This window comes from Mustelus asterias, chromosome 18, assembly GCF_964213995.1.
Source record: "Mustelus asterias chromosome 18, sMusAst1.hap1.1, whole genome shotgun sequence".
NCBI classification, from domain to species: Eukaryota; Metazoa; Chordata; class Chondrichthyes; order Carcharhiniformes; family Triakidae; genus Mustelus; species Mustelus asterias.
In genome coordinates this window covers 16,881,296-16,906,785 of record NC_135818.1, presented here as the reverse complement: position 1 = coordinate 16,906,785, position 25,490 = coordinate 16,881,296, and the positions used below count along the sequence as shown (strand labels likewise).

At 41.0% G+C, this 25,490-nt stretch overlaps 1 protein-coding gene across 3 annotated transcripts in view; it reads right to left on the bottom strand.

Annotated features, from left to right (window-relative positions):
• Positions 1 to 25,490, bottom strand: part of bub1bb (BUB1 mitotic checkpoint serine/threonine kinase Bb) — a 133,557-nt gene that overhangs the window by 22,164 nt on the left and 85,903 nt on the right. For 2 of the 3 annotated variants that reach the window (XM_078233456.1, XM_078233455.1), the window contains 6 exons: positions 20,914 to 20,966; positions 13,549 to 13,683; positions 10,971 to 11,091; positions 8,668 to 8,770; positions 7,451 to 7,722; positions 2,014 to 2,189 (listed from right to left, as the gene is read on the bottom strand). In XM_078233456.1, coding sequence (XP_078089582.1) covers positions 2,014 to 2,189; positions 7,451 to 7,722; positions 8,668 to 8,770; positions 10,971 to 11,091; positions 13,549 to 13,683; positions 20,914 to 20,966 — 860 coding nt within the window. The remainder of the gene's footprint in view (positions 1 to 2,013; positions 2,190 to 7,450; positions 7,723 to 8,667; positions 8,771 to 10,970; positions 11,092 to 13,548; positions 13,684 to 20,913; positions 20,967 to 25,490) is intronic. The other variant, XM_078233457.1, reaches the window with a different exon arrangement.

Here is a 25,490-nt window from a genome sequence, read left to right as displayed (position 1 = left end):
CCAGGGTAATGTTCTGGGGACCAGGGTTCAAATCCCACTGTGGCAGGTGGTGAAATTTGAATTCAATATAAATTTGGAACTAAGAATCTAATGATGACCATCAAAACCATTGTAGACTGTTGTAATAACCCATCTGGGTTACTCACTTCTCAGCCTTTTGGTCAAGATCAAGCATCAGATAAAGCCCAAGATGGGGTGCAATGCGTTATCTTGTCAGCTTGGATCTTGTATGTCTCTCTTGCGGGGACCATAAAATGGATTCAATTTGAATTTGGTTTTTGGAGCAAACAAGGAGATTAGGACTTGCGCTGTCCATTGTGTGCATTAGCTTTGTAGTTTTAAGGATGGCGCAAAAATAAAAACACCCTGGCCAAGGCGACAAACCCCATACTAATTTGCATATTAAGTAAAATTAACGGTATTGAATATTTACAGCAATTAGAACCACAGGTCAACCACCACATGTTCTGCACCTGCCTCACCCAAAACACCAATTACTTCTTTTTGCCACTGTCTCCTCCAACAGGATTCCAGACCGGCAAATGAACTAACTTTAATTGCTCTAAACTACAGAGGCACCTGTTAAAAGAGTTTTACATAGGTGGGTGTGAAGGGTTCTGCTCAATACTTGCAGGGCTTGCTGTTGAAAGAAGGGCCAGACATCAAACTGGTCACAAACCTCAACTTACAACCTTGTCTCTATCCTCAGGTGCTGCCGAACCTGTGGACCATTTCCGGCATTTCTGTTTTTATTTCAGATTTTCAGCATGTGTATTTTGTTTTTGCAAGATTAAAACAGAAATGGCTGAAACACAATTTCACATCTAACCTCGATTTGGAACTGGGGAAACATGGAGCAGGTTAGTGCCAGTGCTTGAAGACTCATCTGGGAGAGCACTGTCGTCCAATTAAACGAATGAACATAGTGGGCTCTCCCCACCCCTTAACTATATAATGGACTTGGAGAAGATATATGAAGATACACTTTTGTATAATAGAACATAGAACAGTACAGCACAGTACAGGCCCTTCAGCCCTCGAGGTTGTGCCGAGCTTTGTCCGAAACCAAGATCAAGCTATCCCACTCCCTATCATTCTGGTGTGCTCCATGTGCCTATCCAATAACCGCTTGAAAGTTCCTAAAGTGCCCGACTCCACTATCACAGCAGGCAGTCCATTCCACACCCCAACCACTCTCTGAGTAAAGAACCTACCTCGGACATCCCTCCTATATCTCCCACCATGAAACTTATAGTTATGCCCCCTCGTAACAATATAATATATTTTGAGAAATAACAAACAGAAAAAAAGGTTTCTAAAGAATTATGGCACTGGTCTTCAAAAACCAGGCTTGCATTATTACAGATATAACTGTCAAGCAAACCAGTGTTCATACTGAAGTGAATTATTTGGCTAAAATCAGTTTGAAATCAGTGACAGGTTCTCAAAGCATAATGGTAACAATCAAAGTAAACATTTAAGGCATTGAGTAGAGGATGTATATAATAGCCAGTTTGAGAGCGTTTTCTCTACTGAATGAGAGCTAGGGATAATCAATTTTAACTATATGCTGCGACAGCAAGAAAGAATCGAATGAATGATTCATTACTGAGCAAAATGCTTTGCATCACACAATCCCATATTTGAATATAAACATTTTGAAATCTTAGGAAATAATCACTCAATACCCAATGCTAAAATATTGATATTTGGAAAATTTCCAAAACATTTTCAGCATATCGTTCTTTCATTTACTGCAGTATCTTTCTTTAAATAGCTATATATAAAACCTTAAAATAAATGATATTGCTGCAGTTCCTGCTTGGGTTCAGCACCTTGCATTAATCACCACCAGTCATCCTAAGTCAGAATCCACTGTGAAGTAATAACTCAAGATGTTAACCCATTTTAGTCACACTGACAAGAACAACAACAGACTAGTTAGCTTGCAAATAGGTGATCAAATAAACCCAAGTAGATACTAAAGACTAGATACAGACAGCAGATCCATACCAGAGGTGGAATTCACATTGTTGGTCTCACACGAGTTCAATTGGCCCAGCTCCAGTTTCTCAAAGACATTCAAGTCACTTATAGTACCAAGTCCTCCCACTGAAGAAGAGGAGACTGCAGAAGAGGAGGTGGTGGCAGCAGAGGACAGGCCATCTTCACTTGCTTCCTGAATTGGACTGGGTACAAACAAAAATTCAAATATTGCCTAATCATTTTCAACATTGTAGACTAAACTGCCCAAATTATAATAATGAAAATTTGAAAGGAGAATTATACCCATCGACATGTGAAACACGTCTATGAAAAATATGGATTTATCCTAGGATTTTCTGGGAGGCTAGGGAGGAGATTGCAGAGCCTTTGGCTTTGATCTTTATGTCGTCATTGTCTACAGGAATAGTGCCAGAAGACTGGAGGACAGCAAATGTTGTCCCCTTGTTCAAGAAGGGGAGTAGAGACAACCCTGGTAATTATAGACCATAGTACATATTTGAATTAATTGCACAATAGTCACTGAAAGAAAATTAACCTATTGACTCCATATCTTGCAGCACATCCACCACCCACATACCCATGTCTGACAAAAATTTAGCAAACCCAGTTTTGCAATTTTCCAATTGACCTAGCCACAGCTTTTTGGGAGATCATTCCAGTTTTCCACCACCTTGGTGATGAAGTGCTCCTTGGTGCCATCCCTGAACAATCTCACTTGAGGTTATGTGCCCTTGTTCTGAATTCCTCCACTAGAGATCTGATCTGTTAAGTTTTTAAAAATTGCTTAAAATTTTCAAAAATTGTTGCAACAACTGCCCTTAAATGGGCCCCACATTAGCTAGAACATAGAACAGTACAGCACAGAACAGGCCCTTCGGCCCACGATGTTGTGCCGAGCTTTACCTGAAACCAAGATCAAGCTATCCCACTCCCTATCATCCTGGTGTGCTCCATGTGCCTATCCAATAACCGCTTAAATGTTCCTAAAGTGTCTGACTCCACTATCACTGCAGGCAGTCCATTCCACACCCCAACCACTCTCTGCGTAAAGAATCTACCTCTGATATCCTTCCTATATCTCCCACCATGAACCCTATAGTTATGCCCCCTTGTAATAGCTCCATCCACCTGAGGAAATAGTCTTTGAATGTTCACTCTATCTATCCCCTTCATCATTTTATAAACCTCTATTAAGTCTCCCCTCAGCCTTCTCCGCTCCAGAGAGAACAGCCCTAGCTCCCTCAACCTTTCCTCATAAGACCTACCCTCCAAACCAGGCAGCATCCTGGTAAATCTCCTCTGCACTCTTTCCAGCGCTTCCACATCCTTCTTATAGTGAGGTGACCAGAACTGCACACAATATTCCAAATGTGGTCTCACCAAGGTCCTGTACAGTTGCAGCATAACCCCACGGCTCTTAAACTCCAACCCCCTGTTAATAAAAGCTAACACACTATAGGCCTTCTTCACAGCTCTATCCACTTGAGTGGCAACCTTTAGAGATCTGTGGATATGGACAGCTGATATTGGTTAACCATTGTCTTTTTTTCAGGTACTGTCCTCCACTTCATAATGTGCTGACAATCAGTCCTCTCCGAAAATAACAGCTCTTGACCTGGGCGATACGGTGGCACAGTGGTTAGCACTGCTGCCTCACAGCGCCAGGGCCAGGGTTCAATTCCGGCCTCAGTCAGTGTGTGTGTGGACTTTATATTCTCCCAGTGTCTGCGTGGGTTTCCTCCCACAGCCCAAAGATGTGCGGGTTAGGCTGATTGGCCATGCTAAAATTGACCCATGTCAGGGGGATTAGCAGGGTAAATATATGGGGTTATGGGAATAGGGCCTGGGTGGGATTATGGTCGGTGCAGACTCAATGGGCTGAATGACCTCCTTCTGACAGGCTCAGTTAGGGTGCTCGAGAGTTACAAGTTGGCCAGGAAGGATCTAAAGAGAGTGTTAAGAAGAGCCAGGAGGGGACATGAGAAGTCTTTGCCAGGTAGGATCAAGGAAAACCCTACAGCGTTCTATTGGTATGTCAGGAATAAAAGAATGACTAGGGTAAGATTAGGACCAGTCAAGGACAGTAGTGGGAAGTTGTACATGGAGTCTAAAGAGATAGGAGAGGCGCTAAATGAATATTTTTCATCAGTATTCACACAGGAAAAAGACAATGTTGTCGGGAGAATACTGAGATACAGACTATTGGACTAGACGGGATTGAGGTTAATGAGGAGGTGTTAGCAATTCTGGAAAGTGTGAAAATAGATAAGTCCCCTGGGCTGGATGGGATTTATCCTAGGATTCTCTGGGAGGCGATGGAGGAGATTGCAGAGCCTTTGGCTTTGATCTTTATGTCGTCATTGTCTACAGGAATAGTGCCAGAAGATTGGAGGATAGCAAATGTTGTCCCCTTGTTCAAGAAGGGGAGTAGAGACAACCCTGGTAATTATGGACCAGTGAGCCTTACTTCTGTTGTGGGCAAAGTTTTGGAAAGGATTATAAGAGATAGGATTTATAATTATCTAGAAAGGAATAATTTGATTAGGGATAGTCAACACGGTTTTGTGAAGGGTAGGTCGTGTCTCAGAAACCTTATTGAGTTCTTTGAGAAGGTGACCAAAGAGGTTGATGAGGGAAAAGCAGTTGATGTGGTGTATATGGATTTCAGCAAAACGTTTGATAAGGTTCCCCACAGTAAGCTATTGCAGAAAATATGGAGGCATGGGATTGAGGGTGATTTAGCGGTTTGGATCAGGAATTGGCTAGCTGCAAGAAGACAGAGGGTGGTGGTTGATGGGAAATGTTCATCCTGGAGTTCAGTTACTAGTGGTGTACCGCAAGGATCTGTTTTGGGGCCACTGCTGTTTGTCATTTTTATAAATGACCTGGATGAGGGCATAGAAGGATGGGTTAGTAAATGTGCAGATGACACTAAAGTCGGTGGAGTTGTGGACAGTGCAGAAGGTTGTTGCAGGTTACAGAGGGACATAGATAAGCTGCAGAGCTGGGCTGAGGGGTGGCAAATGGAGTTTAATGTGGAAAAATGTGAGGTGATTCACTTTGGAAGGAGTAACAGGATTACAGAGTACTGGGCTAATGGTAAGATACTTGGTAGTGTGGATGAGCAAAGAGATCTCAGTGTCCATGTGCATAGATCCCTGAAAGTTGGCATCCAGGTTGATAGCGTTGTTAAGAAGGCGTATGGAGTGTTAGCTTTTACTGGTAGAGGGATTGAGTTTCGGAGCCAGGAGGTCATGTTACAGCTGTACAAAACTCTGGTGCGGCCGTACTTGGGAGTATTGCGTACAGTTCTGGTCGCCGCATTATAGGAAGGATGTGGAAGCATTGGAAAGGGTGCAGAGAGATTTACCAGGATGTTGCCTGGTATGGTGGGAAGGTCTTATGAGGAAAGGCTGAGGGACTTGAGGTTGTTTTCGTTAGAGAGAAGGTTAAGAGGTGACTTAATAGAGGCATACAAGATGATCAGAGGATTAGATAGGGTGGATAGTGAGAGCCTTTTTCCTTGGTTGGTGATAGCTAGCACGAGGAGACATAGCTTTAAATTGAGGGGTGATAGATATAGGACTATATATAGTCAGAGGTAGGTTCTTCACTCAGAGTAGTAAGGGCGTGGAATGCCCTGCCTGCAGCAGTAGTGGACTCACCAACATTAAGGGCATTTAAATGGTCATTGGATAAACATATGGATGATATTGGAATAGTGTAGGTTAGATGGGCTTTGGATTGGTTTCACTGGTCGGCGCAATATTGAGGGCCGAAGGGCCTGTACTGTGCTGTAATGTTCTATGTTCTGCACTGTAGGGATTCCATGGACCTCAATGCACCAGCACATATTACACACTCCTTTCCAAAGTTCTTGAACATATTGCCGTTTTGTAAATCTGTGTTCATCTGTCCGTCAATTCTATGTCTGAATTCTTCCCAACAAGTTTCTGGCCCGGTCACAGAACTGACTGAAAAGGACCTTGTTAAAAGAACCCACAACTTGCATTTATGCAGTGCAATAAAACATTCCAAGGCACTTTGCACTATAGAACAAAAATTACATCGCAAGTCACAAAGTGATATCAGGCTAGGCAAAAAAAAAGCTTGTTCAAAGAACTAGGATTTAAGAAGCATCTTAAGAGAAGGGAGGTAGAGAGACAGAGAAATATAGGCAAAGAATTCCAGAACTTGGAGCCAAGGAAACTGATGGTACATGAAGCAATGGAGCATGGTGGGGTGTGGGGGTATGGGAGAGAGAGAGTGTGCTCCCATTAAAAATAAAATGAAGGCAAGACTTGGAAGTTTTTGTTGAACAGAACTTTTATTATAATAAATGTATACATACAAGGCATAGAAACATCCTTTAAGTTTGTTTTTGTATATTCGTAACTATTGCACAATAATACGTTTTTTTGTGGTTTAATTCTTCAATGTAATAAGAATGTTTCTCAGGGCTTCCTTCAGTGCTTTTACGGTCAAAGGGGTTCCGTGGCTGGAAAAGCTTGGGAAACTGAGACTTATTCTATTAGCATACTCTGGCAACCTCTCCTTTGACAAAAATATGACCAATCACTCTCATCTTGCCCTCAATCCCCATTTTTTTAAAAACCAGTCCCAAGACCTGTAGCCTTAACAGTGTTGCAAGGGATCCCCAGAAACCCTCACCATTTCTCTCCATGGGACAGGGGCAAAGAACACAGAAACAGATCCAATGGTCTCGGCAGTTGGTTTTTACCCTCCATACGAGAAATAGCCTTAACTGTATATGTCTATTTTGTTTCCAGATCCTTTTATATTCCTTTCCTTCAGTCATCAATTTGCAAATGTTGGCATGGTCTCTGTTTCATTCAGTTACTCTGGTTGGGCATTCCACAATCTTACATCCTTTTACATAAAAGGTCTTCCCTGTTTTTTACTACCCAAAAATATTTAGTACTAATTGCCTCATGAAACACCAAGATGTCTAAAGTTAGTTAGTAATTAGTCAATTTATGACCCCAAAGAAATTGAATACTAGAAAACTACCAATTCAACTATATAATAAACATCTTTAAAAAATGGATGATAAATCCAATAAGAAGCAGGTGAACAGAATCTCCATCACATCTAGTTCACATCAATTGACCAGTTCTATAGTGGCTCTCTGGCTTGTCCAAAGTCACCGCCCAATGTTTCCCAAGAAACTGTTCTGGGTAATCAGATCTGTTTGATAAGCATCGCAGAAAATTCAAAGGGACAACATTTTTTGCTGCTGATAAAATTAGTGTTTGTGTAAAAAAGAATAGTATGAGGAAGTAATGTTTCTCCCGGACTTCAGCTGCGGTTGAATAACACAGAGCAGATTATTCCACAAAACACATCTTTGCTGGGCTAAGCTTTGCAATGTAGTCTAATAAAAAACTAGCGAAAAGCCAGTGACTACAAAGCAATTTCTTACCTCAGTTTCTTCATATGCAGAGGTTGGTCAAACAAGGGCTCCTTGATGGGTGACAGTGAACTCAGGGCACTTTTACTACCATCTATGGAGATCTGTTTGATTGAGCTCTCCTGGTCATCGGTCAGAGGATTTCGGTGGAAAGGGGTCGAGACCAAATGTGCCCCCCTGGTAAAGTCACATGTGTTTTCAGGATAAGGGCCAAGGGTCTTGTTTGGGTAATCACTGCTCACAAAGTGGTCCTCGTTCAGGGGTTCAATCCCATCCAAATCATCCTTTAAAAAGTTAAAACAGGATATACCCCAATTTACTATATAACCACATATACATCCAAGGACAATGCTAACCGATACCTCAAAATACAGAGAATTTTTAAACCAATATCTAAAACTGGTCAGGGTATATCAATGGCATTAGTAGGGGAAAATATATAGACTCGGCTTAGACATAGACACCAGAGATCACAAAAACAATATCCATAGCTGACAGCACTAATTGAATTAGTCTTGGACAATTAAAAGTGGTAATTCACAATTCAGTAGATTAAAAAGTGAGCTCCTGGAAAGAAATGTTCAAACGTTCAAGTCCTCATTACGTCATGCATTATTATATTCACAAGAACATTCTATGTCACAGAACATCAGCATACGCAACTCCTCCTGATCTTGGGAGAAAGCACATGTAGAAAAGGTGCAAAGAACAGGATTTCCCATTCTACATGAGGGGGAAAAAAGGATAATTTGGCCCATGCACCACTGCTTTGAAAGAACCAATTAGTCTCTTTCAGTCTGTATGTTCCCTATAATCTTTTTCAAGTAAATAGCCAATTCTGTTTCAAAGCTACACAATCTATTTTCACCACCCTTTGGGATATTTCATTCCTGATCATTACTCTCTGCTTTAACATAAACCTCCCTGGCTCTTTTGCCAATTATCTTAAATTGTGACCTCTGGTTAGTGACCTCCTTACCAGTGGAAACAGTTTCTCCTTGCGTGCTTAGCAAAACCATTCAATTTTGAGCAAGTGTATTAAATCTCCCCATAAGCTTTCCTGCTCTAAGCAAGAAAACAATTACAGCTCCTCTCACGTTCCCAAATAACTCAGGTCCCATATCCTTATCACTGCACATAGACAAACTCAGAGTGCTGGCATTGCTTCAATAAATTACAAATTTAGGGATAACTCACAAATATACAATTTTTACAATATTGTCACTTACACATTCAGCAGCACAGGCCCCCTCAGTCAGAACACGTTGCGATGGTACAAGGATTCCAGAAAGCTGCCATCGAGTACTTGGCTTCAAATAATTTGCTGGCGGCCTTGAAAAAAAAACAAAGGTGTCCATTGGCCAATTGTCCCCAAAATAAATCTCAACTTTTAGGAAGATTTGTACATACGAATCTCAAAAGTTAGAATTTGAATTAATTGCTTTAATCTACATTAGTCTCAAAAGGAACTGAACATTTCAAAAAGCAGAAAGAAATTCTCCACAGGCCAACCTTATCTGATGAGCAGAAAGTCCAGGGTTAAATTCCTGGTCTATACAAATCAGCTGGTCTGAACCATATGACAGTAAGGAGCACCAAAATTGGCTTCAGCGCTCTGGGTGAGGGAGGGATGAAAAGGCCAATGTACTTGTGCCCAATTGCTGGCTGAAGACAGGTTCAGAGTCTCCTGTGCATGTAGGCAGAGGCAGAGTAGTCTGTCTGTACTCCCTGTCAATGTTCACATATGAATATTGACCAGCTGAGCTGGAACTACAAGGTAATATCCTCTTTGAAAGAGAAAGTTAGCAGGATTAAATACCAAGGAGCCAATACATATTTCAAACATTTAAAGCAATTTGGTTGGTTACAACCATAGTGTACAAGCTACCTTTTTAAATAGATACACAAAATGAATAATTCAATCTAGAGCAGAGTTTATTATCTTATCAACAATTAGTTGGTAGGGAGAGACACAAGGTGATTGAAGGTTTATAGAGGTGGAAAAATTCATAGTAGTACAATAGGATGTGCATGTCTGAAGTTATATCCAAACATTGTTCAATGCACAATTGAAGTCTCTCAGTCAGAAGCAACAGCCAATGTTCAGTTGCTGCAGTTGTAGGTATATGGCAAGGTAACATAAAGTTAAACTTTCTGGTAGTTTTCAAGCCTATCATGGCCAAAAAAATCAAAGATAAATACAAATCTCCAGTGTACTTAGACATACTAAAAGTCGTTCCCCAAAAGGCACAAGCAGGTGGAAATTGCTTTGAAAAAACTAAAGTCCATCACAAAGTAATGTTATGGAGTAGGAGAAGACATCATTTTCTCTAACCAACAGTGACAGATTCATATGTAGTTTATCAAGAGTCAAATCACGTGTGAATGCCTGAAAACTCAAAACAAATTACCTGCAATAGTAGTTCCCAAAGTACCCCTGGGGATACAGCAGATGCCCCCAGGGAATATTTACTCGAAATTGTGTGATGGCAGCATCCCCAGTTAATGCACATCTAGGATCCTCTAATACGCTGCCGTCATTTTTGTTCAGCACAGTTACTGTGCATGTCCAGCCTTTAACAAGCCACCACTTTTCTCACCACTCCCCTCTCCACCCACAATAAGCCCTTGCTCACAGCAAGTGAGTGGGAGGAAGCAAACAGCAAGCCAGAAGCTCTAACAAACAAGATCATCCATTGCAAAACATGCGGTAGAAGGGTACACAACCAAAAGGGTTTGGGAAACACTGACCTACAACATATGACATTCCTGAAACAATAGCTCACTTTCAACAGCTACTGCTGAGTAAATAAGGTTAGCAATGAACAAGCTTAGTCACAACCATGTTTGGAAAAGTGTTTTTAAAAAGCAGCAATTAGATTGAAGAGTGGAACATAGAACATAGAAAATTACAGCGCAGGAGTGAATGAAAACATCTTATTGTCTTTAACATAATAAAAAGCCCTGCAGTGCTTCATTCGAGGACTAAAGAAAATTTGACTGAACCAGGACAGATGATCAAAGTTTAGTCAGTTAGATTTCAAATGCGAGTGAGAGGTGGAGAGATTTGGGAATTTGAGAGCTTACGGTACAGCTGCCAATTGTGAGGCTGTGAAATTCAGGGATGCACAAAAGGTTAGAATTGGAAGTGCACAGTGATCATAGGGTTTTAGGGCTAGAGGTGGTTGCAAGAGAAAGGACGATGAAACAGTGGATGGATTTAAAAATAAGGATAAGAATTTAAAATAAAGAGGCTTTGCTGGATGAGATGAAGCAAGGTGTTGGGAACGATCAAATTAAAATGGAAAACTGCAATAAATTTGGATTTGAAAGCATTACGGATATATAAGGAACAGAATGCAGCTTTGGAGGAATGAGAGATCAAGTTCAAATTACTCACCATCTATATTTTGAGCTTTCTATCATGCATGGGGCTAAAGATGGATATTTGAGTACACTTTGGAAGAGAAGGGATATTAACAGCAAACAAAGTCATTATATCAATGTTTCTATATTAGTTGGTCAGACTCACTTATTCTCCTGGTTTTCAATATCTGCTGTCTCATCAAAAACATTGAAAGGAGTTGGTGCAGATGGTAACCCCAAGAATGGGGACACCAGAGCTGGGACGGAATTTGGACAGCTTCTGGGTGCTAGAAAGAAAACATAACATTTCATTACAATGCCCTCGGTACCATGCCATACATGTTGCCACACATTGGTTATACGAATTGGCGTCTTTTTTCAGGATGTATTGTCTTCAGAGCTTCCTAGTCTGCAAAAGACCAAAGTACCATTCTATAACCAACAACGAAGCGACCAGACACTCAAGCATGGTCACGACAAGACTTATTTTATTGGTTATCCCTCGCTGGCGAGGATGATAGTCTTCCATGAGGCCGATGAGGGATGTACAGATTTTACACCACATAGGGCATTTATTGTCATGTGGAATGTCTGGTCATGTATTATCAGTGTGTCATGGCATGTAATTTTCACCACTCTCACTTTTCCTCTTCATTTTATCATTTTTGGGTCTCAAAATACTGGATCCTTCCCACAGATTCTGCCGCCATCTGGTTTGATCCAGTCCAGTGCTCCCAGGAGTTGATGTCAACATTGAATTGCATCATATTGGCTTTTAACACATCCATGAAGTGCTTCTTTTGTCTCGTTCTGACTGAGCTGAGAGGAGACCACCCGCTTTGGGAGCCTGGTATCTGACAAAGAAATATATGATCATCCCAATGAAACTGTTGGCAGATGATGTGTTGATATTTTTGTGGTGCATGCTTATATGACTCTCGTGCCTTGAGGTGCCTCTTATACATTGTCCATGCTTCAACGCCGTACAGCAAGGAAGGGCTTGCGACCACATGGTAGACCACAAGCTTGGTTTCAATCTTAATGGTGCGATTTTCAAACACTGACTTCCTCAGGTGGCCAGCAGATTTCAGGTGATGGCAGCCTTCTGTGAAAGGTGACTTCCAAAAAGTATCTCACATTTTACAGGCACTCATCATGAACGCTAATCGATGGGAAAGAACGTGTGTATTTGGACCTCGCCGACAGAGGTCTTTTGAATGTTAAGTGCAAATCCCATCGTCTCACATCCCTCAATAAATATGTCACCAATTCTCTGGAGACCCTTTTCTGACACAGCATTCACTGCAACATCATCAACATATAGGAGCTCAATGACCAAGGTCAGCTTGGTCTTATTTTGTGATTGGAGTCATTTGAAATTAAGAAGTTTGCCGTCCATTCAATAAATAAGCTGCATTCGAGCAGGGAGCTTGTCTCTAATCAAATGGAGCACAGCAGCAAGGAAGATCAAAAAAACAAATTGGAGCCGTCAGGGGGTGGCATTAACATATGCTATTTGGGAATCCAGGGATACTGGACTTCTGAAAACCACTTAAACTTGCATAATGTCTGAAGAGACAGAGTCATATGAGAAGATCTAATCAAGAGGAAACAATATCAGGGGAAGAGACAGAGTCAGGCGATAAGATAAGCTGGTCAAATGAATGTTTTGTAATAGTATAAATTAACTGCCTAAATTTTGTACTGTAGAACCTCTTAAGGTCACTTGAGAGTTGGGCTTCTCATGCATGACCATAATAAATATCGCTTGTTTGAACAAGATGTGGAGATGCCGGCGTTGGACTGAGTGGGCACAGTAAGAAGTCTCACAACACCAGGTTAAAGTCCAACAGGTTTATTTGGTATCACGAGCTTTCGGAGCACTGCGCCTTCATCACGTGAGTGGGTTTGAACATGTCGTTTGAAACAAGACATTCGATTCTTGAGGCATTAGTGGGTACTGGGGCAAGCTCTCATACTTTCAGAGCAATGACACAACCCCTTGTTGGACTCCTGTCTTAACCTCAAAAGGATCTGTAATGGATCCATTGTTAAACATCACCGTTCGCATATCAGTTTGAAAGTTTAAAGTTTATTCATTATTGTCACAAGTAGGCTTACATCAAGATGACAGTGAAGTTACTGTGAAAATCCCTCAGTCGCCACACTCTGGCGCTTGTTCAGGAACACTGAGGGAGGACTTAGCATGGCCAATGCACCTAACCAGCATGTCTTTCGGACGGTGGGAGGAAACCGGAGCACCTGGAGGAAGCTCACGCAGACACGGGGAGAACATAGCGACTCCGCACAGATAGTGACCCAAACCGGGAATTGAACCCTGGTGCTGGGAGGCAGAAGTGCTAACCACTGTGCCACCCATCCGTATACCACTCAGCAATGCAAAAGCCTATTTTGATAGAATAGATGATTGAGAATTCCTAAAGCCAAAATATTGCAAACATCTTTCCAAACCAGAAGAATATTCCCCATCATAAAGTCAATTATACCAGATAGAAGACTGAAAGAAAGGCCAAGAAAAGCTTTTGCATGGATACAATTGATCTGGTGTGCTTCTAGTTACAAAAACAGTACTCAGCACGTTACTTCAGCTCAGAAGCTTTGGTAATTAGGAGATATTTCAAGTGCAACTTATGGATTACAGCCCAGCATCATTGGTTATCGTTTCAAAACCATATCACCAAAATTGTTCATGTACCGGGAAAATGTTGAACCATCTCCCTTACCTGTCATAAACTGTGCTTCAAACTCCATGTCTTCCTTGTTACAATCACTAGATACAGCATCCAGACTTTCAAGCTGCTTTTTATCGCTCAGTTGGGAATGAGTAACATGGTCATGGATCATGTCGGTTTTGATATCTGCAATAGAAAAGGAGGAACCGGTTGGTAGCCTAGACTAGGTGCCTCCCATTTTCACATTTGGGAACAGCAACGTTTGAACAAAGCAACCTCTACGCCATAAAGCCCTTAGTCAAACTGGAAGCATACTCCAAGTACTGCATCTGTTGTATTAATACAGTAGATTAAGAGACTTGAGTTGCAGCATTACACCTGTATGAATCTTGCTGTTCTCAACCATAATGTAGAAAATACAGTTACAATCAGAACCCCTGGATTCCTAGTCAACATCCACCTTCTCCTTACCGTCATTATACCTGTAACTTTAAGAAATTATGTCCAGTGGTTGTGAAACATGCTATATCAATGCAAGTCTCTTTATTTTCAATAAACTAGGTTTTCTATTTAAGTTTTGCTTATTTACAAGCTGACTGAGTGGTGGAAACATAACTAACTACTATTCAGAACTGGAATATTCTCAATCAACTCAAGCCAATCATGCCAAGTTAGAAGGTACAGGGAACAAATAAAGACAATATACTATTCCGGTTGTGTTCCAACGAGATACATTGTAGAAGTCAGCTGAAAAAGAGCATGAACACTAACTAGTAGCTCCCAGAAGTCAAAACAAATGCTGAAAAATCTATGGGTTGTTGTGGACAGTCTCTGTCTTATCTTGCTAAAGATGGCCTCACCAAATCTAGAATCTGAGCCTTTTGGGGTTTTTTCTCACTTATGTCCAGAGATTGTCCACAACAAGCTGTGCAAGTTTTAATGAGTAAAATGATAAAAGGGCTAGAATTTTCTGGCCATTCACACCCCACCGCTGCTGCAAGCGAGGATGAAGAATTTGGCACTCGGCCAAATCTCTGTTCACTGCAGTGGGACCAGAGTGTCCCACTGGTATCAGCAGCCCGTAAATTCTGGCCAACATCACTTAAATTTTCAGAAAGAACGTGTAAAGGAAAAAGCAAAATACTGCGGATGCTGGAATCTGAAACAAAAACAGAAAATGCTGGAAAATCTCAGCAGGTCTGACAGTATCTGTGGGGAGAGAATAGAGCCAACATTAAGTCTAGATGATCCTTCGTCAAAGCACACACAATGCAAAAAAGTCCTAGCAAATAAAATTAGTACAAAAAACAGCAAAAGAGTGGCAAAAAAAGGTAGAACTACAAAATGGAAATTTGAAATATGTTTTCAGTTGTATCAGAGGTGTGCCAATGGCTTCCTTCCGTGAAGTAAATTTTCTGTTTTGAGAAAATAATTTACAATATTTACAATGGATAAGAGCAACGTGAATCCCATACAAACGGATAACTGTGATACAGGCATATTATGAAGAAAACAAGTAAATGGTAGATGCGTTAAATAATTGATGTTATTATTTACAATAGACCATAATATTCCGGATAGCCAAAGGAAACTAACATTGAAGCATAGGGATGCAAAAACATTAGCGTAACCAAGTTAACAGGAACGATGAAAATAATGGCACAAGTGTAACAAATCCCAGCACAAAATGGCTTTTATGACTAGATATTAAAGGACTTTGCTTTCTATCCCCAAGCACTTTGACTCTCCTGTCAATCACAAATCTATCTAACTCGGCTTTAAAAATATCCAATGCTGTCTCCACTAAAATAGGTGAGAATATTTCAGATGCTCTATGATCTTCCAAAGTTCTCTATTCAGAAATGTTTACATTAGATCAGAGAATTGAAAGTCACTCCATTATTTAAGAAAGGTGAAAGGAAAACAAAAGAATTATAGATTAGTTGACCTGACAACTGTTGTCGGGAAACTAGTAGAGAGTCCGAACTAAGATGTAAAATTAAAGATGGGTGACTGAAAAAGTTTAGCTGATCAGAGAGCAAGTATGGATTTGAAAAGAATAGGTGATGTCTGAAGGAAGCTTTTTGAAAAGGTGACCAAAGTAGTGAACAGGAGAATGACTGAGCATTTTGTTTATAAGCATATCCAGGAGACCGCTGATTTAAGTCTCTTCTAAGAGGCTACATTTAAACTCATGGCACTGAAGCCAAATTATTGGAAAGTAGGAGCCTTTTTGCATTTAGTTTTGCCTGTTCTCCACCTCACCACAGACCTTGGGTGGAATTCTCTCAGAAAGTTCTAAGTGTTGAATTTGTGGGAAAACTTGAGTAAATCAAGCTGGTTTTTTTCAGTGGGACTTCACATTAGAAACTCCCACACACTGTGCAATGCAGAGGTCACCAGCATGAATATCATTAAATTTCCGGGGGCGAGGCCTATTCACGCTGGAGAAGCTGAAACCAGTGGGCCCGTGCAGTGGCCCCGAACTGTCAGCCAAGGATCCCCGCGGTACTGCCCCCCAATTGCACCCCCCCATCCCATATGGCCCTGATCTCTAACACCCCCACCTCCCCGGCAGACCCCTCCCCACCCCGATCTCCAGCCACCCCACCCCACCACCCCCCCCTCCCCCCCCGACTTCCAGCCACCCCCCCCAATCCAGATTGCTGGCCTCCCTCCTGTCCCCATCGATCCCCATGCAGAGTAAGAAGTCTCACAACACCCATGCAGAATGGCAGCAGGTCCCCCCACCCCCACTGATTGCCCCAAGCCCAGCCCCCTATAGGCCCCACTGCCTTGGCACTGCCCAATGCCCCATGGGCAGTGCCAAGGTACCCCCGAACATTGGCACTTTGCTCTTTGATTCCAGCGCAAATCAGACGGAGCCAGAAATCCGGTGCTGGGAGATGCAAGAATCCCGTGTGAGCCCGGAGGCAAGATTCCCCCGCCACGCTGCGCTAGAAAATTAATGCAGTGGGGTGGGAGAATCACCACCCCTTGTCTTTTGTTGTTGTTCTTACTCTCTCCTCAACCTCTCCCTCTAAGCCACACCAGTTGCTCAAAACCTATTTCTGGCTTTCTCAGATCTGAGTCCCACAGACCTTAAATATCAACTTTGCTGAGTATTTCTGGCATTTTCTGTTTTTAGTTTTGGCTGAGTAGGAGATAGGGAATAAGGATAATGGACAGGATGTGACAGATGGCGTCCCACTGGGCTGATTTTGTTGGGGCCTTAAATATTTATAAATATTTATTAATGCTTTAGATGACAGAATTGAGTACTGCATATCCAACTTCGTTGTTGCCAAAGGCAGGTGACATGATAAAACGGAAGCATAAAACAGTGGCAGATGCATTTCAATATAGCCAAGTGTGAGGTCATCCACTTAAATTTTAAAATGACCAATTAGAGTATTTCCTAAATGGCAAAATGTCAGAAGTTGCTGTGTCTTGGATGGAGTACAATCTAATCTGCAATCCTGGTGGATGGAAAAGATCCCAAGGTACCTTTTGAAAAGAGCAATTGAGTTCTCTAGTGGTCTGGCCAATATGCAACTCAAATCAACACCAATAATCAGACAGACAATCCTCCCCACCATCCTCACATAAGCCATTCTGTAGCTCCCTATGAAATCAAGTTGTATGCATGGTTGTTCTGCTTACCTGCAAAATAAGAGACTACGCTATAAGATTAACATGACTAAAATGCTTAGGTTATCATGGCATTACACAAGTGTAAGCTCTTTCTTTCATGTAGTTGTACATTTAAGGCACTGGTCTATCAAGTAAATGTGGTAACTTTTCCATAGAGTAATATTATTCTGGTCTAGAATATTCAGAGGTTGATGAATGGACCAGAATTGGACAGCAACTTTTTTTCAATAAAGTTTGTAGCTGAAGTTTCACCTCCAGTTTGTAGCAAAGGTGAAGATTTTTCTGCATACATTTGGATGCTTTAAAATTGACGTGCCTTGCACATTTTATGAGTCATAGTCATTAATTTAGACACAGAAAGTGGCCTTTCAACGAGTCTGTGTCAGCTCTCCGTGGAGCAATCCAGTCAGTCCTCCACCTGTAGTCTGAAAGTTTATTTCTTTCAAGTAGACATCCAATTTCCTTTTGAAATCTTTTGCCATCTCTGCTTCTCCCACCCTTGTGGGTAGCAAGCTCCAGGTCATGACTACTCACTGCATTAAGTTCTTACGCACATTCCCTTTACACCGTGAATAAGCAATTCTCCTAAAATGCATGGGATTTGATAAAGCTGATGCTACTTTATAGCCACTAGAAACCTTTGGTAGGTAAAAGATACTGCAGCCTTGCTGCCAGTTTCCCCAAGCCACTGCACTGCATCTACAATGGTTTTAGCAAAGCATAGGACATACTAATTAGGATATATAATTTACTCCCATTCAACGTCTCTTGATGTTAGCAGTTAAAGATTGTAACTTCAAGTCCCTAATATGTTCTGCATCGCCATTGGAACATTTGGTTGACTGTGCAGCCTGCACCTGTTAACAGAAGTGAATGCATTAAACAGTAGTTGTTGAGTGCATGCAAATCAAGTAGTAGATAGAAAGTTTCTTTCCTACCACAACCATATCACAGCGTGGACTCTAATCAAAACACTGCTTCCATCAAAGGATCCATTTTCAAATTAAGAAAATCAATGCAACTAATAATGAAATGGACAATGTTTCTTTTAATTTTTGCATTCAAGGTTAGTCCTGGGGAATTAACATGTCGCCCATTTTAAACATCCAGTGTCTGCATTTGTTACCCCTGACCTTCAAATCTTTGAGAGTAAAGCTACCTCTACTCCTACACCAGTCTGACTTCATATTTACCTCTTCTCCATCTACCTCTCTCACAAGCCATTCTGTAGCATCTAGAGTGAATTTGTAGTTCAGTAACATGGTCCAATATCAAAGAACTAAACTGACTATTAAAATTCATTTTACATGGGTTCCTTGCATCCAGCAGGTGAAGATGATATTGCATCAGATGGAGCTAAGTTCAAACCCTGACCCACAGTAAACAGTATAACCCAATGCAAACACCTGATCAATACAAGTGCATAGTACTAAATAAAGAAACATGTTGCCAAAGCTTTTTGACTTGCTCCCATCAGGACAAATGCCAGAATGCCAAATTTCAAACAATAACAATTCATTCTGCAGAAGTAAAGGTCCTTGGTTGAGGTGTTACTATAGAGAAAGCAGCAGGGAACCTTTGGGTTCCCAATGCTTCTGGGTAACAAAATAAAAAAAGGTGCCAAATTTGTACATATTTATTTTGTTCACAAAGAACAGGTATCTGCATGCGAACGTATGCTGCTTCTAGCAAGTGTAAATAAGCTACATTACAAGTTCAACTAATTAGTTTAAATTAGTTTTTAGCGTAACAATCTTGTTAATAGGGCCATAGCTATTTAATCATCTTGGAAGTTTGACACAGAAATTGAGCATAGCAAAGATATCCTGCAGAACAATGGACACCCAGATTAGTTCGGTGTGTATCATGCAAACTTGGAAATGGGCCAAAGCCCCCCAATTTCAGAGCTGGAAAGTATGCCGTCTACCTTAAATTACCCTGTAAAGGCAGTATCTTAAAAATTTGAACAGCAGCAAGCGGTTTCATGCTGCTGTATGCAACGACAGCGTGAGCGGTATTTTCTACTAATATGTTGCTGTCATCAGTCCTGTAATGTCCATGGAGTTATACCCATGGATTTCCGGAAACTGAACACTGTTGTTAAAAATAACATGGAGAATAGGCAATCTGCATTGAAACAAGATGGAATCAAGAGGTCAGGTTCTTCTTATCTGCCAGTATATATGAATGTGTCAAAGGTTGGAAGTTAGCCTGCTTGTCTGGTTAGGACATTAAAACGTAAACAACATTTTTGGGACATTGCATTGATAAGGCATTAAAATGTAACATACATTTCCTGTGGATTTAACAGCTGCTGTTGCCTAGATACCTACAGAAACTAGTGCACAATAGTGCCAGAGACTTATGAGTAATGGGTATGAGGAGAACCCATTCTATCACAAGGAGATGCAAATGGCCTGAACTCAAAATTATGTGTCAATGCTTAAGTCGTCAGAACCATTTTTGTGGACAATAGAAAAACAGATACTATGGTCGCTGGACAGAAACCAGCTTGTGATAAGAAACATTTATTAACACACATTTTAAAAGCAGCCTTATGTTAGTCAGTCTCAGAGGAAAATGGTCCCGCCCAGCAAAGGAAGGACCCTGCCGACAATGCATTAACAAGCAAAGAAATGGGGCTAGCATTTTACCTACCTATTTGAAGAATGAGGTCAGATCTTTTACAGGGGTTTGGCTACACCTCAACTGAAGTAAAGCCAGAAACCTGCTACTGCAAGTAGTAAGCCACTGAGCTACTTTCATCAACAGGAACTTCCAACTCTTGTTTTCTTCAGTGAATGAAAAGACAAGAACGTTTCAAGCTTCCATCTTGAAAACTCAAGTATAAAAGTGAGTTTTCAGACGTTTTAAATTAAACTTACTGCATGCTTATCATGCTACCCCTTTTATAATCAATCACCTTTTCTTTTGTGTGTGAATGTGTGCCTTGTATACGTAAGTGAGTAGTTAGGAAGACATTTAGGTGTTGAGAAAACAAACATTTTTTTTTAAACTTGAGAAACTGTCTTTTTGTCTCTTCTTTAGCACTCAAGAGATTCAAACACAAAAAAAAAAATCTGGCTGTGGTGATTGAGAGGTGAAAAAGGAGGAACCATTTTCCACCTTTATACTGTCTGTAACAGTCCAAAAAGGCTTTGTGCACAACCCAATTGAGCAATCTTGTTGCATGACTTCCAGTGCCAGCGCAATGCCAGGTTTGTAGACTGTGCCTCCCAATGATTGCTTGATCGAATCAAACAACATATTCCTCTGGTTGTCTGCAATAGGCAGACAGGCTATGCTCAATAAGCCTGCACCTGCAAAACCCAGAATGTCTATAGACATATGATTCTGTGGTTGGACAGTACTTGTTGAACAATCCTGAGTGTGTTAATAACTACAATAACAACCGCTTGCTGGAAATGATGCACATTCATATGCAGGGACCCAATATCTGCAAAGAAAAGGAATATGTTCAAGCTTTGTGCCTTTTTCAAGTTACGCAGAAGCATAGGGAGTCTATAGTTCCCTGTTGCTTTCTCCATGGCAATGCCTCGGCCAGAGTCAATTTGCCAACTAGTCAGCATCCTTTCCCCCTGTAGTGTAAACTGTTTTGTAGTTTGAAATTGTCCTGATAAGTGCAAGAAAAAGGCTTTGGCAATGTGTTTCTCTTTTCAGCACTATTCATGTCCCCTATAGGTGACTGGCTTACCCAATTGCCAAATTGCAAACATTAATACAGGAATAATGTATTGTTACCTGTGCAATGTGCCAGATTCATATTTTGGAGTCTTGATGTATTTTCACTCAATCTGAAAAACAGTAGTGGGATAACAATTGAATTCTAATTTTATAGGCACCACGAGAACAAAAGAATCAGCACCTTCCCTAAAGGAAAAAGTATGTTCACGTACTGATCATGATCGCACTAAGAGGTTCCAGAAATTCAATTAAACAGTGAGGTTATAGTGCACAGTATTCAGACTTAAAAATTACTGGGGACAGTTTTGAGAATTTCCCCAACATTCTTAATGCACTTATAAATGTAAGTATTGATGGAGAGCCAGCAGCAAAATACAAATGTGGCATGGAGAGAAATAGCTCAATAACCTTCACAAGAAGTGTAACGGAAAATGGCTATCAGCTCAAGGTAGTAGAGGCGTTCCCAAACGATGGTGAGAGAGGACGAAGGACTACAGAAGTCAAGTAAGTAAAGAGTAAGGGTGTGTGTGTGTGTGTGTGTGCGTGAGTGAGTGAGAGAGAGAGAGACAGCATCGGTGGAGCTGGGGTGGGGTGTTGCATGAGATTTGAATGTGTGGCTTAAAGATAGGTGGAGGAGAAATGGGTTTTGTTTCATGGGGCACTGGCATCAGTACCTGGAAAGAGAAAGCCGTACCACTGGGATGATCTTCATCTGAACCTTGCTGGGACAGTGCCCTGGTGAATCGGATAACTAGGAGGAAAGGCTTCATGTGAGGGGAGATTTGGAAAGTTAAAGAGAAAGGACAAAGCAATAGTGCAGGGTAGCAACATGATTAATGATAACCAAGGTATGACGGGAAGGGACAGGGCACGTAACAATGAGAGGGAGCATCAAGTAGGGTCAAAGTCGAGAATATCTCACCTCAGTAAGAGATGAGGTTGGCTGGAAAGATCAAGAGATAGAATCAGTTTCAGTGGAGAAAAGAAATAGCAAAGGAAAGGGACCATTGCTGGGAGTGGTTTCTAGGCCCCCGACTGTAACGACATGGTCGGACACAGTATAAATGAGTGTCCCATTTAAGACAGAGACAAAGTGGAATTTTGTCTCCTTGAGGGTCGATAGTCTTTGGAATTCTCTTCCCGATAGAACACCCCTGGTTGTATCACAATATATTTTAAGGCCTAGTCAGACAGATCTTTGATCAAGAAAGGAGTCGAGGGTATGGGGGCAGGCAGGGAAGCAAATTTAAGATCACATGTTGAAAACCAAGCCAATGGGGGAATCTTACCAAAAAATGGCAGAGCGTTGTTTCTGGCAAGAAACATGTCGGTTTTCTCCCAAGATCTCATGATACTGCCAAAAACAAATCAAAGGGGCATGTTCCACCCCATCATACAGGGGGTTGTGACTCAACACACCAATAAAGCCCAGCTCCACCGAGATCAGGGTGCCATCTTTAACGGCGCCCCAATCACAACAGGAATAAACCACTCCCCCACCCCCCCTCGCCCCAAAAGAGCCCACAATGGAGAACTCAGGGGATCCCCACCCCTGATTGGAGACAACACTTCTATTCCCTCCCCACCCCCAATCTGATCGGCTCCCCCTACCCAAAACAGCCATTGCAGGCATCCCCAGCTCCCCCAGTCACTCTGGCCCACCACCACATATAAATGAACCCCCTCCCAACAAAATGAGGCCCCCATTGGGGTCCGCCCCTTGGCACAGGTTGGTGTTGACAGGCTGGCATGGGCATGGTGCCAACCTGGTTATGTCAGGGCATTGCCAGGCTATTGCCTCTCCCATGGGGGCTACACTCACCTTTATGCCCCATGGGATCCCCATGAGAGGTTCACGCCTGTGTGAACCTGTTATAAACTGTACCAACACAGACGGGGTGGGGAGAGAGCCTCTGCCGGCATTCGCACAGATGACGAGCATAGGTTCAAGATCGCCCCAAATAGTTTTAAAAAGAGCTGATCTTGTGGAACGAGAGTGCAGGAAAAATATATTCTACTAAAAGGAAAGAATAAACTCAACATTAGTGGGACCTCATCAATGAATAAAAGACAGAAGGGAACAAATGTGGATCATGAAAGAGACAGCAAAGGAGTGCAAGGAAAGAGAATATGAAGTGTTCAGGAGTCAAAAACTATTAGGAAGACATTGTAGAAATTAAAATATTAAGCAACAATAAACAAAATAGTAAAATACTTTTCAGGCACATAAGAGAAAGGCTGGAATGGGAATGGGGCCATTTAGAGGTAGATAGGATAATACCACACATTGTCCCTCTTTCTAGTTGGCTTTATAACCTAGAACATTTAATTCCTAATCCCAATGATCATGTAACTAATATAGGACAGCGATACTCGTTTTATTTAGCTCGTTTAAAAAATGACACTAATCAAGGATATTAGGGATATAAACTGTAAAATTTCAAGTAGGATTGGAAAATGAAAGATTCTTAAGCATTGCGAGGGATTTATTGCTATTTTTGAGCAGCTAGGTACTTAAGGAACTACAGACTTAATTATTTCACGACATTAGTTATGCTTTTTCCACAGGCCATGTACTGACTCCTATATAATACAGCTATATAGTTAGGACAGAAAATGAAATATTACACACAAAGATTTCTGGCCATCAACTAAATTAATTGCACACTGACTCAGTAGGTTGGAGAGAGATGGATGAAATAAGTGCAAATGCATATTTTGAACTAGCTGTAAGCATGCTAGTCATACAGATACAACATTTAAGGAAACTATGAAGGCTAAGGTATGCATTTAAAAACATGATAAGCAAGCAAAAACAAGTAACTTACTTTTCTCATTAGAAACTCCACTGATTGCTTCATCTATTCACCAATAAATTCATTAATGTTGTTACATGTTTACCTGGGACTAGAATTAAGGATAGCCTCAAGAGCATGGGATCTTTTTAAACAGGGAAAGATGGAACTGATGTGCAAACTATTGATACACCAGATGCTTTCATACACTGATACAGCTGTGCTGACTCCATTGTTCCATTACTGCTCGTAACCAGTGATAAACCGGAGAGTTAATTAAAATGTCTCCCCAACAATTGGCCTGGGTGCATTCAGTGTGTGGTGTTGTGAAGTTAGTATTTGTAAAATTATAAAAAACTTGTAAAATGCTAAGAGTTGTAAAATTGCATGGTCTGTTTAAAAAACGTAGTTTTTTGCTATGCTTAGAGAGTTAAGAGATGCAGGTGCAAATACAGTACACAGAGAACAGAGAGTGAAACATTATATCGCAAGGCTAAACAGTGGTGCTGCCAAGACAACAGGTTGTTTTTGAATTTTAACCAATCAGTTTAAACTAGGCATTTGAATAGCAGCAGCCTATCTTATTTTAATATGATGTTTTGATAATCTGTAAACCAATCCTATTGTGGGGATTTTGGTATAAGAGCCACAGCTTCCAGCTCCAGAGAGTCAGCCAGCCTCTGCCAGTTCACAGCTTGAGAGAGAGACACAGCCAGCAACTGTCTCTGCCCCAGCGTAACAGCCACATTTGTGTCTTAAGAGAAAGTCTCATCTCAATCGCAAAGGTACCAACAGAAGATAGTGAAGACAGAAGCAGCCAGCAAATAAGACAGAAGATTCCGGAAGATAAAACCTGGTTATATTTTGTGCGAGACTAGGAATTCTATTTTTTTTGGTTAATAAGTGGGAATTGTATTCATTTAAACAGCATTCCATTAGAATAGCATTTCATTCGGTTTGTGAATAGTTTAGTTAACCTGTTCACTGTTAGTTAGATAAATAAAGTGTTACTTGTTGTTTCTTTAGTCTCAGGTAGTTATTTTGATTTGACCACTAGAAGTTGTTGAAGCGCAGATATTACTACTTCTCACACACTTTTTAACAGATTATGAAGGGAGCGACTTCTCTTTTAGTGGTTGTGTTAGTTCTCAGAGAGATCAACCTCCCCTTCGTAACAGTGGAGAACTGGCATTCTGGGATCCACGTTGTATAAAAGCAGCTCATGCATTGGAAGTACATTACCAAAAGTATGCAATAAATCAAACCTTGGTGCATAAATTCAAAACCAAATAGGCACAGGTGGTGGTTTCAGGTTTGCTACCTGTGGATTCTTGGAGGAGTGAGGATTCTAGGTTTTAATGATGGCATAAGAGATTAAGGAAAATTACATTTATAAGAGGTAGGCATTTAAATTAGGCTAAGGGCCAAGAAACTGACAAAAAGTTGCAATAATTGGGAAGTGTTTAAAGATTTGAAAGATAGGCCAAACGTACTGTTCATTTAGAAAAAAAGCAGTTTCTAAATTAATGTTTGGCTAATTAAAAACATAGGAGAATGCAGTTGAAGGAATGGAATAATGAAGAGTCCAAATGTGTCATGGTGTTTCTACACAAACGCTGGAAGTAATATCGTGTTGGAATTTAGCAGTATATGCAAGTAAAAATTTAGATTTGACTCAAGTCACAAACAGAACAAACCCAGATGAAAAAAATATTTCAAAGGTTAGGACACAGAACATGAGACAAACAGAAAGCAGACGATTGCACAATGCAAAAGTGGCAAAGGAGAAATCTAATTTTGTGTGCTCATTTGGAAGCTTTCATAAAGGAAAATTCTCAA